This window comes from Hyaena hyaena, unplaced genomic scaffold, assembly GCF_003009895.1.
Source record: "Hyaena hyaena isolate Hyena2069 unplaced genomic scaffold, ASM300989v1 scaffold_462, whole genome shotgun sequence".
Lineage (NCBI taxonomy): Eukaryota > Metazoa > Chordata > Mammalia > Carnivora > Hyaenidae > Hyaena > Hyaena hyaena.
This window is the reverse complement of record NW_024081092.1, coordinates 632405-650192: the sequence shown is the minus strand read 5'-3', so window position 1 is coordinate 650192 and position 17788 is coordinate 632405. Positions and strand designations below refer to the sequence as shown.

General features: G+C 37.7%; 1 protein-coding gene across 1 annotated transcript in view; it reads left to right on the top strand.

The window, feature by feature from the left end:
- Positions 1-894: 894 nt before the first annotated feature.
- The window catches only part of TYR (tyrosinase), a 96980-nt gene continuing 80086 nt past the window's right edge, over positions 895-17788 (top strand). The window contains exons 1-2 of the mRNA XM_039253686.1: positions 895-1713; positions 11326-11542. Of these exons, the coding sequence (XP_039109617.1) occupies positions 895-1713; positions 11326-11542 (1036 nt within the window). The remainder of the gene's footprint in view (positions 1714-11325; positions 11543-17788) is intronic.

The following is a 17788-nucleotide window of genomic DNA, read 5'->3' as shown; positions in this document are numbered from 1 at the left end:
GGACCATTAAATATTTATTGCCTAAATATATTAATCCTATTTATTCACATCCTAACTTGAGAATTTTTTTACAAGATCATATTGCAGAAAAAATATCAAAACAATTTCTGATTTCTAGAACTTATGGGTGAAACAACATGGTTACTGCACTAAAAAGAAAAGGGTTTTCTTTAGAATATTAGCTAGTAGAAGTCTCCATAATAAAGCAGACTAGCCACCTATCCCATCCTTAGGAATGGTTAGGAAATGAATGGCTAGCTCACTAGCAAGTAGTCAACTGTATCAGATAATAAGGAAGGTGAATCAAAAAGGTTTTTTTCTTCAGATACTTTGTATAAAATAAATAAGCTGCAATATAACCAGAGATAAAATACAATCTCTAGACTCTGAAAAGAATCTTCTTCTGCAGAGCTGAGTTCTGCAAATGCTGTGGCCTATTTATGGTCTCTGAGAAACTGCCTTGGCCCCCATAATCTCTAACCTTTCCTGAACTTTCCTAATCAGAGAAGCTCTACTCCTGATACCACCTCTCATTTTCAAATTCATATCCTCATTAATTTCAGTAACCAACTGTGTTTACTTAGATCAGGCATGATTATTATTCTATTATTATAACCATATGAGTTAAACTGTTAATGGTGAAAAGTGTTTCTCCCTTTCACATAGGCCTATCCCACTGGCGGGATATGTGCCAACTTCAGGGAGAAGTTAGTCATGTGGTTTTCAGAAGATGAAAGCTTAAGATAAAGACTGAGAGTGTTTGATGCTGGAGGTGGGACTGGTATTATATAGGTCTTAGCCGAAACATGTGATAGTCACTGTAGGGGTAGCTGGAAAGAGAAGTGTGTGGCTCAATTAACTGGCTCAAGCAGATCCGTGAGGACTAGAGTAAGCATGCTCCTGGCTGCTCTCTGCTGCCTGCTGTGCAGTTTCCAGACCTCCGCTGGCCATTTCCCTCGAGCCTGTGCCTCCTCCAAAAGCCTGATGGAAAAGGAGTGCTGTCCAGCATGGACCGGTGACGGCAGTCCCTGCGGCCAGCTCTCAGGCAGGGGTGCCTGTCAGGACATCATTCTGTCCAAAGCCCCACTCGGGCCTCAATACCCCTTCACGGGGATGGATGACCGGGAGGCCTGGCCCTCCATCTTTTATAATAGGACCTGCCAGTGCTTTGGCAACTTCATGGGATTCAACTGTGGAAATTGCAAGTTTGGCTTTTGGGGACCAAACTGCACAGAGAAGCGACTTCTGGTGAGAAGAAACATCTTTGATTTGAGTGTCCCAGAGAAGAACAAGTTTCTTGCCTACCTTACTTTAGCAAAGCATACTACCAGCCCTGACTATGTCATCCCCACAGGCACCTATGGCCAAATGAATAATGGATCAACACCCATGTTCAATGACATCAACGTTTATGACCTCTTTGTCTGGATGCATTACTATGTGTCAAGGGACACACTGCTCGGAGGCTCTGAAATCTGGAGAGACATTGATTTTGCTCATGAAGCCCCAGGTTTCCTGCCTTGGCACAGACTCTTCTTGTTGCTGTGGGAACAAGAAATCCAGAAGCTGACCGGGGATGAGAACTTCACTATTCCATACTGGGATTGGAGAGATGCTAAAAGCTGTGACATTTGCACAGATGAGTACATGGGAGGGCGCAACTCAGCAAACCCAAACCTACTCAGCCCAGCATCTTTCTTCTCCTCTTGGCAGGTAAGGCATCCTAGATATACAATACCAGAGCATCAAAGAATCTCAGCTATTGCTTCTCCAGGAAGGCATTTATATACCTTCCTCCCCATCTCTCCTGCCAAGAGTAGAAAAGGTCCTCTATTAAAAATTCTCAGCATACCTTGTATTTTTCTTTACAGCACACTTTACAATTGTAATTACACAGATATCTGTGTGGCTATTTGTCTAATATCCTCCACCAGGTTCCTAAGCTCTGATAAAAACAGAGTATTTGGCTCATCACTATATCTCTCAGCACCTAGGATGGTGCCTGGCAAGTGGAAAGGGCTCATTAAGTATCTGTTGAATGAATGGATCAATGAATATTTAGATGATTAAGTAAGTTAATGATCTAGCTTAGTGTTCCTGAAATTTTCTTCACAATAAAATTCATACAGCGTACAAATTACAAATCCCTGGTCCTACCCTTAGACCCATTGATCAGAGTCTTCAGGAGAGGGTCCTTGGGAAGGCATCATTTACTAAATGTCTATGGTCTTTATTATCATCAGGAAAATTGGGTGAATATTATTTAGATTAAATTTTTTAAAAAATATATGAGGACCCTGGGGCCCAAATAGGTAAATAACAAAAATGCTAATTTGCATTTTAGCATGTGTGAAGCCCTGTTGCAATACTTTTTGTGTAGTAACTCAGTTAATACTTCTACTGATCTTTCCCCATTCTAAGGATTGAAACACAGAGGTATAAAGGTAACTTGTACAAGATCACAGAGATAGGAAATAGAGATAGGCCAGACATGGCTGCCTGATCACCTATAGTATTCCCAAGGACATGAATGCTATGATGTCTTTAGCTGAAGGATCTGGCTTACTTCATCTCTGTCTTTTTTTTTTTTTTTTTTTTCTCATTAGGCTGCAGAAGAAATTAGGGTTTTTTTCCTAAATATATTCAAATTTTAGAGGTACAAGATAAGGGACTGCAATTTTGAAATTTAATTTCTCCTATTCTAAAATTCTCCCTCTGGATTAGGGGCAAAATGTGACCCCCAAAATAAGTTTTTAATTATTTAAAACCGTAAGGAGAAAGAAATGCTTTTCCGTCTGTATTCCAAACATTTCTAATACAGAACTTTTTACTAGCAGTGCTTTATTGAATTAAGCCCAATGTTTAAATGAGATGGGAAGAATCTGGCATCCTCACCTTGCACTCTGCAGGTTTAATATATGAATGGCTTCCTCCCCTTTCCACTAAGTTCACATACCTTCCAAATGTAGTCTATTGAAGCTCTTGAAAAATGGTCATGGTGTAATATCCGGTATGACTAATACCAACTATTTACCAAGAGTAATGAGTGTATTTATGCAGGAAAGCCTGGAAAAAGATGAGCCTGAAAAAAATCTATTTCAATAAGCCTTCAGATCTCCTACCTTAATCTATAAAGTGCAAAACTCTCATCTAACGCTCTCATCCCTTATTACTGCTTAAAATACTGCTCAGCTAGGATAGGGATTTTCAGTCATTTATAATGCTTTCCTTACCCATACAGTTTCACTTGACCCAGAAAGGCTTGTGGTTTATCTAAATTACCAAAACTGTACAACATCTGCACCAAAGCTTAATAGATAGATACTAACTGATATTTTATTATAAGAGATACATGCTACTTGGTATTACTAGCAATATATTTTTTTTTCTAATCATTTATTGATTATTGAGTGGAAAGTCCTTATCCTCCCTTTTTTCTTTATAATTGTGGCCAATTTTATTTCTAAATAAAACTTTTTGGGTCTACTGGTTAAACACTGGACTGAAATTATTACATTAGGTTCAATATTATTCTATGATTAAACTGCTGTGGAGTAACTGGTGTTAAAAATAAAATTTGGAAATAGAGTGAACAAAGACCATTGAAGAAAAACAAGCAAATGATAGTTTAAATTAAAAAGGGAGGGTACCTGGGTGGCTCAGTGGGTTAAACACCTTGATTTCAGCTCAAGTCATGATTTCATGGTTCATGAGATGGAACCCTGCGTTGGGCTCTGTGCTGACAGTGTGAAGTCTGCTAGGGATTCTGTTTCTCTCCCCTGCTTGCTCTTCCCCTCCCCTACTCGTGCTCTCTTCCTCTCAAAATAAATAAGTAAACATTAAAAAACTGCAAAAAAGCGAGTGCCTAAGTGGCTCAGTCAGTTAAGCATCCGACTTCAGCTCAGGTCTGACTATGACAATCTCATAGTCTGTGAGTTTGAGCCCCGTGTCAGGCTCTGTGATGACAGCTCTGTGCCTGGAAGCCTGCTTCAGATTCTGTGTCTCCCCCCTCTCTCTCTCTGACCCTCCCCCACGTGCACTCTGTCTCTCTCTCTCTAAAATAAATACACAGTAAAACATTTTTAAATGAATGTGTCTGTTTCTAGAAGAAAAAAAGGGAAGTGAAAAACATTTGTATCTGTCTATTGTGAGCAGTGTCACTGCATGAGGTGTCACTGTTTCCATTTCTTCTCATAGTCTCTCTGGTTACCATCCTTTAAAAATGAAGATCAGTTGTTTATATCAATTTAATGCAGTAGTTCTCAATATCTAAATCACTTAGGAAGCTTAAAGAAAATTGCATGGATCCATCCACCTAATTTCTGCTGGAAAATTCTCTTCCAAGTGGTCTATTCTGAAGTCAAAGCATCTGCATTTTTAAAATCTTCTCTTGTTCTTTTAAAATTTGTATTATCATTTTTTTCTTAATTTTATTTAACATTTTAATTTCATTTTTGAAAGACAGAGACAGAGAACGAGCACAGGAGGGGCAGAAAGAGAGACACACACAGAGTCTGAAGCAGGCTCCAGGCTCTGAGCTGTCAGCACAGAGCCCGATGCAGGGCTCAAACCCAATAACTGTGCTATCATCACCTGAGCTGAAGTCAGAAGCTCACCTACTGAGCTACTCAGGCACCTCTTATTTTTAATTTTAGAAAGAGAGAGAGCAGGGAACAGGGACAGAGGGAGGGAGAGAGAGAGAGAGAGAGAGAGAGAGAGAATCTTAAGTGGGCCCCATGCCCAGTCTGGAGCCCTGTAGAGAGCTTGATCTCAGGACTCTGAGATCATGACCTGGCCCAAATCAAGAGTCAGACTCTTAAGCAACTGAGCCACCCAGGTGCCCCTAAACCCCTCTCTTGTGATTCTAATATGCAGCCAGCATTGAGAATCACTGACTTAATTAATCTGGAAGTTGTTTTGGTATCTATTTCACTTTATAAACAGGTTCTGTAATAAACACACCACTAGTTTGCTTCTGCCTGAATTGTACACTCAAATCAAGAAGTAAACTACTTTGTGTGAAGTAAGAATCAAATAGCTTCCATACTCAGTGAATTCATTGAGACCTTCAACATTAGCTAGACTGATAGCCCCTTTCATGTAAATCCTCCATTTTTCCTCAATTTCAGACATATTTTACAAAACAAAAATAGAGCATTTAGTAATTCATAGCATTTATTAACTGTGAGCTAAAAGGCACTCAGTGGTGTGTAGCGTAGTGCCCTTATGTTATAAAAGAGGATAGAGTGATGCTCAAAAAGGTATGATTTATACAAGGTCACACAGGTGAGGATTGAAATCTGGTGCCTCTGAGTCCAATGCTATTTCTCTGTTAATAAAGAGCCATTTAGGCCCAGAAGAAGTCAATTAAGCCACTAATTTATAGATATAAAATTTGACTTATAGTCCCTTGTTATCCCTTAAAATTCAACTGCACAGATAAATGGAGCAGATACTCTGTAGTCCTTTTCATTTCTGCCTTGATAGAAATATTCCTTTAGAATTTTACTGATCCATATCTCTTACTCAGGTAGAATTGACCCTCACTCCTTGTGCTATATTACACTCAGTACAGATTTATATTATAGTATCTATTAACTCTTCAGTACATGGAATGGTTTTCAAACCTGTCTTGTCTACCATACTGTCAGCAGCTCCAAAGGCAGAGACATTTCTAATTTGCTTTTGTACCCACAGAGCCCAGAACCATGATATATACATAGAACGGACTTTATAAATGTATGCTGAACAAAATTAAAAATCATAGAAGTGTTAGCTGTCATAATAACATGGATTAAAAACTACACTATGCATGCCTGGATTTCTAAATAATAGACCGTACTTCTTTATAGCAGTGGATCACCAAGACCAAGGAGACACAATGAGAAATAAGCAGTGATTCATCAAAGTGTAGAATACAACATTTTATGTAGTTCTTTCTGGGCTTCTATATGTATGTGTGTATGCATGCAAAAAAAGAAAGAAAGAAAGAAAGAGCATACAATAGAGAAGGTCAAATAAGCTACAATGTGTCAGAGTGTTATTTAAGTGAGACTGAGTTTTCTATTACATAAAATAATATATTCATTATTGTTAGTATTTTTAGAAAACCATTTTTCTTATATTCAGGATTCATATCTTTTGTGTATATATATTTTTTAAAATTTATTTCTTTAATGCCAAGAGCTTTTAATGTAGAAGCATATTTGTCATCAGTTAAAAACAGTCCAATAGTTTTGGAGATGGGGGTGCTCCTTAATAACATTAAAGTACCAATACCTGTGCTCAATACAATTAGATCCAATGTTATGCAAGCGCAGGTAGATCAGCCATAAAAAAACAAAAGGTAGATCAGGAGTAGCTGTCATGGTGGATCAAAATAAAGAGAAAAAACAAAATATTTCCTAGATGATAGATGTGAGTGAAATGTGGCCAGGGAATTCACTCATCAGGTGAAAAGCACATCACATGGAAGCAAACAGTGGGAAGAAAAAAGAAAAAAAAGTCACATTTCAGCAGATAGTCATGGGTTTTAGGTAACCATGGCAACAGCTCAGTGAAATAACAGCTTCTCTTTTTTCTTTATGGAAAAGATTCTGTGGAATGTCATATGGTTTACTTGCTCCCCATCCCCCCACCCCGATAAACCTCTAATGCCCTAATAGAATTTTTGCTCCTGAAATCTTTTAATAACTGGTAGTTTATTGGTATTTATTTAAGTTTAAGAGAACACTGTCTAGGTTCACCTCCAATAATACATCTGTTTGTTCTTTCTACCTCTCTTTTTTCATTGGACTTGGGACATTTGATTTTTCCCCCCATCATATGCTATAAATCACTTGTGTTGAAATAGAAAAAGAATGAATTCCTCATCAGAGGACCTCTGACACCAGATGATATTGAACATGTTATTTAGAGTCTTTGACCATTGGTTTTTCTCAACAGAAAACAAAATAGGGTTTTGTTACTTTTGTATCTCAGCTCAAGATCATGGACAAGTTACTTAATTATTTAAGGACATTTTTTCTTTAAAATTAGAATAATATATCTTGTGATGCCTGGGTGGCTCTGTCGGTTAAGCATCAGACTTTAACTCAGGTCATGATCTCACGTTTCATGAGCTCAAGCCCTGCTTCAGGTGAGCCCCACTTCTCTCTCTCTGTCCCTTGTGAGATTCTCTGTCTCCCTCTCTCTCTCTTCCATTTGCTCACTTGTGCCCTCTCTCTCAAAAAAAAAATAGAATAATATATCTTAAAGCATTATTGTAGAGGGATTCAATGGAATCTGTTAATGTAAAAAGACTAGTTTAGTATCTGACATATTCTTTGAGTTCCATGTGTGGAAATTATTATTATATCTTTTTATGATATATCCACATTAGTTGTTACACCAATGAATATTCAATCAGTGTTATAGAACCAGAGTTAAAAACAATTTGATGGCCAATCCAACAGTCTTGTATTCAATAATAATATAAAAGCTATCATTAAATACTCTATACCTGAAACTATATACTAAGTGCTTTGCATATGTTAAATTATTTAATCCTTCCTAAATAGTTGTAATAATCCCCATATGCACATGAAAAACCGTAATACTCAGAGAGCTTAAGTAATTTGTGCAAGGTCATATAGCTAATAATAGTAAATATTGGAAAATACGTCTGACTGTAATCTCCATGATCCTAACCGTTGTGCTAAGTTTCTCCCCCTGCCTCTCCTCCTGTATCAAATATAAAGATGATGATTTGGGATTAAGTTTTTCAAATTATTTCTGGAACCAGGGTAGATTTCCTCCTTGTTACTAATACATCCAGTCATCTGAACACTTAGTCACTTGACAGTTGGCATTTCAGCAAAAATAGTTCCATTCAAACCTCTCTAATTTAAATGAGTCAGCTGTAGGAGTCTTTGAGGCAGTAGGATCTTTTGAAAATATCCTGAGATGGTTTATTACTCAAACAGGGATGTATATTATTTTGTTTATGTACCTGCTCTAGTTAATTGACATTATAAAGGAATCCGATATATCATAGTCAATGCAATGCAGCTGTAGTCAACCATTCTTAAGCCATTTACAGGCAGTAATAAATGTAGTGGATATATAAATTTGGAATCAGAACTGTGGATTAATGTTCTAGTTCTGTCTCTAAATATCTTATGACCTTAGACAAAGTTACCCAACAGATCTATTTCTCAATTATGTGTGGATAAAAGGATTGAGAAATGTTGTAAGTATGAAGAAAACTAGAAACTGACATTTGCTGGGTAAAAAACTACTGCTTCCTATTATTTTATTCCATTATTAATATAATAGATATGAATTATACATTAATGTTATATATTTTTATTAATTCCTCTTATATTTAATATGATTTCATGTTACAGTTGAGAAAATTGAGTCTTAGCCAAGTCTAAATAACATGCTCATTGACACATTGCTAGTAAGTAGCAGAGCCAGAACTGAAGCCCCCATCTATCTGAATTTGGAGTCCAGTTGTTTTCCAACATATAAAGATTCATAAGTGATGTCTTAGTGACCAAAAATTAAAAGCTTCTCTAAGTGTCTCTATTTAACACAGTAGCAGCCATTCCTAGGGGGCATAGCTCATTCAATTCTATCTCATGGTAATTTAATTTGCCTTTACATTTGTATAGATTGCAAACTCACTGGAGCAGGAGACTGATTGTCTTGACTGTCATGATTATTCTCAACTGTGGTGCAAACAAGTGACCAGAAAGTCTTTTCACTTCTAAAATATTGTTCCATGCACCTTGCCTGTTGTCCATATAAGTATCAGTCATAAGACAGGATTTTATATATTTATTTATTAAATGTTTTGTTTTTATTTATTTTGAGAGAGAGAGCGAGTACAAGCAAGGAAAAAAAAAAATCCTAGGCATGCTTTGGGCTCTCAGCGCAGAGCCCAACACAGGGCTCAATCTCACAAACCATTAGGCCACAGGCCCTGAGCCGAAATTGAGAGTAGGTCACCCAGATGACTAAGCCACCCAGGCACCCCATGAGACAGGATTTTAGATGCTCCTAGCCTTTTGTATTCTTCCATACTTAGACTCAGTTTCCTAATCATTAAACTAGGGATAAGATCATCTAAACCTATGAGGTAGTGGAGTGAAGTTTTAAAAATGTACACAGAGATGTCTTCCTCGTGGTGTAGAATATAATAGGGCCTCAATATATGTTCAATGAAGATGATACATTTAAAAAGTGTATCTTAGGGGTGCCTGGGTGGCTCAGTGGGTTAAAAAGTATATCTTCTAGGGCAGAGGTTGATATCAACAGAACGAGGGAAAAAGCGTGTTTAACACATTTCTGTTGAAGATTCATTGGTTCATCCATTGGTTTATTCATCCATCAAATATTTATTGAGCCTCTATTCTAGATTCTGTGACTAATAATAACAATAATAATAACATTGTCCTCATGGGGATCACATTTTCTAAAGGAGACCATATTGATTGTTTATCAAGGGAGTGTAAAGTAAATGAAGTCTAAGTTTGGCAATGAATAATCTTATCTACTCAGTGGACACAGGCATCCTGTGAAAGGATGTGCTTGTGACAGTCAGTGATGGCAGGGTGGCTTCTCCTGCGTGTTTGTACTGAATTAGGATTGATATCTTGCTATTTAGTTCATTGTTCTCACCGAATCTAAGGCACCTATGATTTTAAGATAAATTAATTTATATAGTACTGAGACCAAAGAAAGGTAAACCTACCTATTTACTTATGATGTGATATTTTAATCATTTAGAATTTTTATTTGATGTTTATACTGAAAGAGCACCTTTTGACTTATTTAGTGAATTATTTTATTTTCAGAGTTTATTCTTCTGTGTACATATAAATGAAACTATATGCAAAATAATTCAGTGAAGAATTCCTTAAAATTCTTCATATTTAGAGTCAGATTCTTTTGAATTACTTTTGAAGTCAGAATTGACAGAATCTGTTTTTTCTTTTTTTTTTAACTTTTTGAGAGAAAGGCTCAGCAAGCCTGAGCAGGGGAAGGACAAAGAGAGGGAGAAAGTGAGGTAGAAAAAGAGAGAATCTCTCGTGAGATGTGTGACTTGAACTCATGAACCATAAGATAATGACCTGAGCCAAAATCGGGAGTTGGATGCTTAACTGATTGAGCCACCCAGGTGCCCCATTCTGTTTTTCCTGTAATATTGCCTCGGCCTTGAGGATGAGGTTGGATATCAGACCCATGGCAACGAGTGAGAGTGCCTTGGCATGAACAAAGTCACGGCATGGAGAAGCACAAGTAATGGCCAGAGAAGGGTAGCCAATCTGACTTTAGCAGTCGGATCACATGATTTATAAGAAAATCGAAGACTGATTCTCAGATTCAAGCTATACTCTAGAGGTAGAAGTGAGACAATTGGTTAATCATTTCTATGTGAAAGACATAAGAGAATAAAATGCAAATGAAAACTCACCAGTTTCTCACCAGCTTAAAAATCATGATTCATGGGCTTCTGGCTTGAGCATCAGGATGGTTGGTGAGATAAGAAATGTAGAGGGAGGAACAGATTTTTGGATTTTAAATGTTCCATTTGAGATGTGTGTGAGATAACACTGAAATAGGAAGTCCCAGATGGATAGACAAGGTTCAGAGTTCAGAGGAGTGGTTCTGAAGCAGAGATAGGAACTAGGGAGTTCTTAACATGTAGTTGCCCCATAAGCCATGAAACTTGTTAGAGCCAAAAAAGAAGACATATATAGAGAGAAAACAAATGATGGCACAGATGTGACTCGGTACTAGGTCTAGCTTCATGGGCACCCAACCAGCAAAGTCACACAATGGATGTTTAACAGATGTTTGTCAGATTAATTTTCTCATTAAATAAATATTTGACAAAACTATATGCAGTAGCTATTATTATACCCACTTGATAGATGAGGCCTAGGAAATTTAATTCATTTTCTTAAGGAGATGTAAGATCAGAAGTCTGTTCTAGATTTTAACTTTCACTGTTTATGCTGCCCTGTGACCTCAGATAGGCTGCTTCCTCCAACAGTTCAATTTTTTTTAATGTTTATTTATTTTTGAGAGAGACAGTGTGGGCAGGGGAGGGGCACAGAGAGAGGGAGACACAGAATCTGAAGCAGGCTCCAGACTCTGAGTTGTCACCACAGAGCCCTATGGAAACCATGAACTGCAAGATCATGACCTGAGCTGAAGTCGGATGCTTAACCGACTGAGCCACCCAAGGCTCCCCTCAACAATTTACTTTAAAATGTGAACCTCTTGATGGTAACCTCCGGCCATAACTCCTTTAATATAAAGGTTTTTGTGTAGATCATCTGTACCCGATTGGAGGAGTACAATAGCCGTCAGGCTTTATGTGATGGAACTCCAGAAGGACCGTTACTGCGCAATCCCGGAAATCACGACAAAGCCAGGACCCCGAGGCTTCCCTCCTCCGCTGATGTGGAATTTTGCCTAAGTCTGACCCAGTATGAATCGGATTCCATGGATAAAGCTGCCAATTTCAGTTTTAGGAATACACTGGAAGGTAATGCCTTTTTTCACTCATTTAAAGTTTTCTCTACTCATTTAAAGTTTTCTCTGTTATTCTGAACTTATGTTTAGAATCTCTTATTCAACACCCCAGTCCCAGATATGTTTAAGAATACTGAATTTTCTGAATAAGGACATGTAGCATATTGCCTATGTGGCCAATAATCCTCACAGAGTCTGAGCAGCACACAATAATCCAACACATAAAACTCTTCAGCAAGATGTATAAATACACCCACCATGGCAATAAAGAAAGATGGTTGGCAGCTGAAGGATGAATAAGGTTAAGTTTTTCCACTAATAGAGTATTGGTGCCAAACGAAACACTGTCAGACCATTTTGTATTTCAGAATTATAGATAAAAGACTGTGGATCTATCATACTTTGCAAGTTTTAGTATTTTATCTAGTTTAGAATACTTTGGGAATGAGGCTCTTCGAGGCAAGTCCATTCTCTTACCTCTAAGGATGAAACCTATATATTAGGCTAAGTCGCCATCCCATATTCCCTCAAGATTTCTCTACTTTGTCGGAGATTCCTTCTCAGAGGCTCTTCTAGGTCCCACTTTTCCTACAAAGCTTCCAGTTTTGCTTGCTCCTCCCTTTAGCACCTGTTCATTCTTCTCTGCTCAATGCTGTCCCAGTTAGGAAACTCAATTTTTTCACCTCAATATGCATTATGGAAACAAACTATAAACAAAACCAACCAACCAACCAACCTACCTACCTACCAACCAAGAACATTCACTCAACTCATAGATTTAATAGGAGTTTTGGGAAGACAGGGAGCCAACTTGTAGCAATGTCAACTCAACATTTAACACTAAACTGCTCACCTCCTAAAAAACTCTCTTTGGCACCCTACCATGTAAATGAATCTTTCTCTAATTTCTTTATTTTTAACTTTTTGAAGTTATTTTTTGAGAAAGAATAAGGGCACAGAGAGAGATGGAGAGGGAGAACCTAAGCATACTCGGTGTGGAGCCCAACATGGGGCTCAATCTCATGACCCTGAGATCATGAGCTGAGCTGAAATCAAGAGTCAGGTGCTTAAGCTACTGAGACACCAGGTGTCCCTCTTCTTAACCTTTTTGTCTTGTTTTCTTATCATTGTGATTGTTGTTTTATCCAACTTCTGTTGCTCAACTATACAAGAGTAGTTTTTCTGTGCCTTTCATATCCACAACCTCAGGGCCTTGCTCTCTCCAAGAAGCAATTTAAACAAGAAGTATATCACCCTAAAGAGGAATCCTGCTTCTAACTATTAAAATAAAAATTATGTTTATCTTTTGTAATATTAATAATTAACATTTTCCTTCTAATCACTATTTGCAAGGCACCATGCCATACATTTTGTATAGCACTTCCTCTTACAACCATTCTCTGAGGAAGATAGCACAATTATTTCTAGTTTAAAGAGAGGAAACAGGACTAGAGATATTATACGATTTGCCTATAACCACTCATTCTTTAAGTGACAGAGCTAAACCTGTTCTAAGAATTGTCAAGTGCCAAAATCCAAGAGTCTTTTCCATACTATTCTGATGACCCAGAATGGATTGAGAGTTTCTTTTTTTTTTTTTTTTTTTTTTTTTTTTTTTTTTGAGAGAGAGAGAGAGAGAGAGAGAGAGAGAGACAGCGTGAGCAGGGGAGGGTCAGAGAGAGAGGGAGTGACAGACTCTGAAACAGGCTCCAGGCTCTGAGCTGGCAGTCAGCACAGAGCCCGACGCGGGGCTCGAACCCACGAACCGCGAGATCATGACCTAAGCGAAAGTCGGACGCTTAACCGACTAAGCCACCCAGGCGCCCCTGGATTGAGAGTTTCTTGAGGGTGAGTGATAAATATATCAAGCTGGACCTTCACTAATATAAGAAGGCAGTGCATGGTTCCCAGGTGTCTAAGAGGCTATATGCTGGGACAAAGGTGCACATAGAAGTTGTCAGTCACCATCTGGGAGGATGGGGTGTCCCATAGGACTTTGCCAGAGGTTAACAGTAGGACTACAAATTCTCTTAGTGACACTGCAGAGTCGGGCTCTATCCTTAACGGAGCAGAGGTACTTTATAGGTTTTTCATGCAGATTTTCTAGCAGGGAGAAAGCATGGAACTTTGTTACTAAGGAACATGGGCTGGTCCCAGATATAAGTAGGGGAGCCACACTTTTCTGGGTCTCAAGTCTGAAAAAGAAAGTGGCTTGAGCTGTGTCAACTCAGCCAGTGGCTCCCAAATAAGCTGCTAATGCACAGAGGTAAGTGCAGAACATCAGGTTTATCACAAAGAATTTGCTATTAATAAATTATGGTTGTGAATTATTTTTTAAAAATTTTCCAGTACTTTGTTCTTTCACACATAATCCAGTATGCTTTCTTGAGGAGGAGAAAAAGAGCATATCATAGCACAGTATCTGGCACATAACAAGTGTTCAATAAGTTTTTGATAACTCAATACGTAAATGAAACCTAAGGCGCTTCAAATTGCATAACCTACCACTTAGCTTATTTATCCACATTGTATGTTACCAACGGACCAGTGGGGAAGTCTTAGAAAACATTGATCTGAGCTATCAGCAAAGATTTTCCCTGATCAAGGGCACTTTTATTTTTTTTTTACTCTTTCCCTTAAACTTTTACTCAGGAATAATTTTAAGCTTATAGAAAAATGAGAGCAATAAAACAGTACAAAAGACACACATATACCCAAACGCACTTACTGTTTACATTATATCTTATTTGCTTTCTCTCTCTCCCAATCTGAACCACTTGAAGGTGAGTTGTATAAATTCAAACACTTTACCCCTGGATATGTCAGTGTATTTTTCCATAAAGTAGGAATATTCTCTTACATAGCCACAGACCAGTTATTAACTTTAGTAAATTCTGTATTTATATAATGCTTTATTCTAATCTAATATTTCCAATTTTTTTTCAATAGACCTAATAATATCCTTTATAGAATTTTTTTCCCTCTGTAACAGGATCCAGTCCAGGGGAAGTTAACATTTGGTTGTCATATCTCCTTAGTCTTCTTTAATTTGAAATTTTTTACAGATTTGTTTTTAATGAGATTGACATTTGGGGAGAATGCAATGCCTCCCTCCATTTTTAAATAAAATTTCCTTGTTTTGAGTTTGTCTTATATTTCCTCGTGGTTGGATCCAGAAAATGTATTCCTAGCCAGAATTCTACAGAGGTGACTTTTCTAAGAGGATATCACATCTGGAGGCACAGGATAACCATCTGTCTCACACTGGTGATGTTAATTTGATCATCTGCTCCAGGTGTGGTCCAATTTCTCCACTCTAGAATTACTAATTTTTCTCTTTCAAAATAATAAATTGACTACATGGGAACATTTTTAATATGATGCAAATATCCTGCTTTCTCCTAAAGTTGCCCTCCATTGATGGTTACAAAATGTTGACTTTCCAACTTCAGCACTCCCTTTACATTTCTTAGTCAGCGCTCGGGATTCTACTGTTAGCAAGAGCCCCTCTTCCTTCCTCCCTTCCTTCTTCATTCTTCCTTCCTATCTACCGTCTGTCTATTGATATCAATATATCTATACTATGGAGTAAAGACTTTCAATTTTTTTAGGTATATAATTTAAGTATATAATTCATTAAGGTGCCTAATTATCTCCATGCTCAAATGGCCCCAGGTTTCACCCATGGGCACACCTTTAAGCTGGCTCTTATGCCTCTGTTTCACATCCCCACTCTTCTTTTTAGCATTTTCTTTCTTTCTGGTATAGCAATATATTCTAGAGTCATCTTGTACCATATTCCCTCAGGCTTGGAGTCAGTCATATTTACTCAAAAACAATGGTTCCTTTCAGTGGGCAAGGATGTAAGAAACAAAGATCTGGGAGTAAGCTTTGCTCACTGGACACATTGTGTAACCAGGATAGGGTGGGATGTGGAATGTTTGGGCTTACAAGTAGTGCTCAAGTGAATATAGATGTACGGAGAGTAGGACTGGAGATCCAGGAGCAAAGATTCTCTCTGCATTCTTCTGTATTCTTCTGCATTCTTCTCTCTCAATAAACACAGGTGGGATGGACTTGTCCATTTTTACTGAACCCCATGGTTATTGCTACCCTTTGGTTATTTCTAGCCTTTTAAGATGTGTGTAACATACATCCCATTCAACAAATTCTCACAGCCAGCCCTGGGATGAAGTAATTGTGTTTTCAACTACTGAAGTGATTTATGTTACCTCAGCTTTCTTCCTAGATTTAAATGCCGAAATATATATTGAAAATGTGCCACTTGTGAATTGTGTAAAAGAGACTCATGTTCTTAGAAAAAGCAAAGACAAATAAGTCTGCATTATAAAAGGGAGTCTTCTCATTTGCCTAAAGAGCTGGTCCCATGCAGAACGGGGTATTAGATTCAAAGAAAGATGTTCTCATGTCCAAATCTTTGACTGCGCATGATGTCTTATAGTTCAAGGTTTATAATACTGCTAATGCAAAATTAGCAGTGGTGTGTGTGTTGGCGGCTGAGGGAGGACTGACAGTTTAGTGAAGTGGTTAAAAGCAATCAAACTGACAGGAATTTGATCCAAACCCCATCACTTCCTAGATATATTATTTTGAATAAGTTATTTTACTTCTTGGTCTTAGTTTCATCATCTTTAAAATACAGCTATGAATAATACTTTATGGGGTTTATATAAGGATAAAATGATAAAATACATGTAAGGAATTTATGATATTTCTTCAATAAATGGCCGCTACAATTATGTTAAACTGGGATTAGCTGTTGATGATTCAGTTATCACTGATTAATTTTTCTGACAATCAGCTTAGAAACCAGGTATAGACTGACTCTTGAGAAAATATGTCATTATAGGCTAGTTGTAGCAGAAAAATAAAGGAGAAAGGTGGGAAAATGTTGTTGAGATAGACCCAGAGATATATAGCATTTCTGGAGATAAATAGCTTTTCGGGGGAATTCCCAACAAGAAGGGACAAGGGAAAGGACAACTCCTATTACCCAAAAGGGAGGAAGGTGCAAGAATAAGAAGCAAATCTAATTTAAAGTTGTATTCACAACCCTAAGCGCAACTGAGGATCATGGAAATGTACAGGTGAAAGACACCTCTCTGTGTATTCACTCTAACATCCCATAGTGTGCTGAGATGCCACTATGACATTATCCCTATGTGGCCATTCAAAGACAGAGACTAACCTACCTCACATGGGAGAACAAAAAGTTTCAGGTTTGGGAAAAAACCTAGTTCTATTCCATTGAAAGAACCCTATGTGATCCTGGTACTATAGTAAATTATGGACATACAAAGACACATAAAGATGACAATTACATAGTTCCTGACCTCAAGAAGCTTGCCATCTAATGATGAAATGCCTCATGAATACATGGGGAAAACACAATATGATAGTATACAATTAGCAAAGAACCCAGAGATAAGCCAGAAATATTTCCTTAGAAGACAAAAATAGAAGTGGATCTTTACATATCAATAATTTTCACCAAGAAGAGAAAAAGAAAGGCATTTCCAGCAGAGGGAACAACATGTGCAGTGGAAGAGAGGTGTGAACGTGTGAAATTTGTTACCAAAAAAAATAAGAGGTTGTATATGGCTAAAATATTAACTTTGCAATGGGAAATAAGAAGAAGTATAAAGGGTTTAGAATACATCACGTATACCTCTGTTTCTCAATCTTCTCTGGAGGAAAAAAAGTTATAGACCCCTAAAAATATGCCCAAAGATCCCTAGGGAATTATGAAACTAAAGTTTGTTTCAAGTAAATGTCTTATAGCTTCCCTGTAAAAGAGATATAGTTGAAAACCCAGAGTTTAAAAACCATAATATAATGTTTGTATCTTCAAGAATATGTCTACATTTTGTTTCATGCTATCGACAGTGTGGTCAGGAGAGACCAGGAGGTCTCTCAATTTAGAGACATGATCTTCTCTAAGTGTCAGTAAGGTATGAAGCTAGCAGCCTTAGCAGAATGCGGGAAGATTAATCAGTGAGCTGTTGGGGGGATGATAGATGGTGAGGGCTTGTTTTCAGGTATGGAGACTGAGATGCAGATGAGCTGGTTAGAGTAAACCAACTTCTTTATATTCTAGAATATAGAGTATCAAGAGCTCTTGGTAACCAAATGTGAGACAGACAGGTGAACACATGGAGTATGGTTCTAAAACATCCCCCACCGATTTCTCATAATTGGGTCTCATTTTGGCCTCTCAATCTATACACCGTTAAAAAAT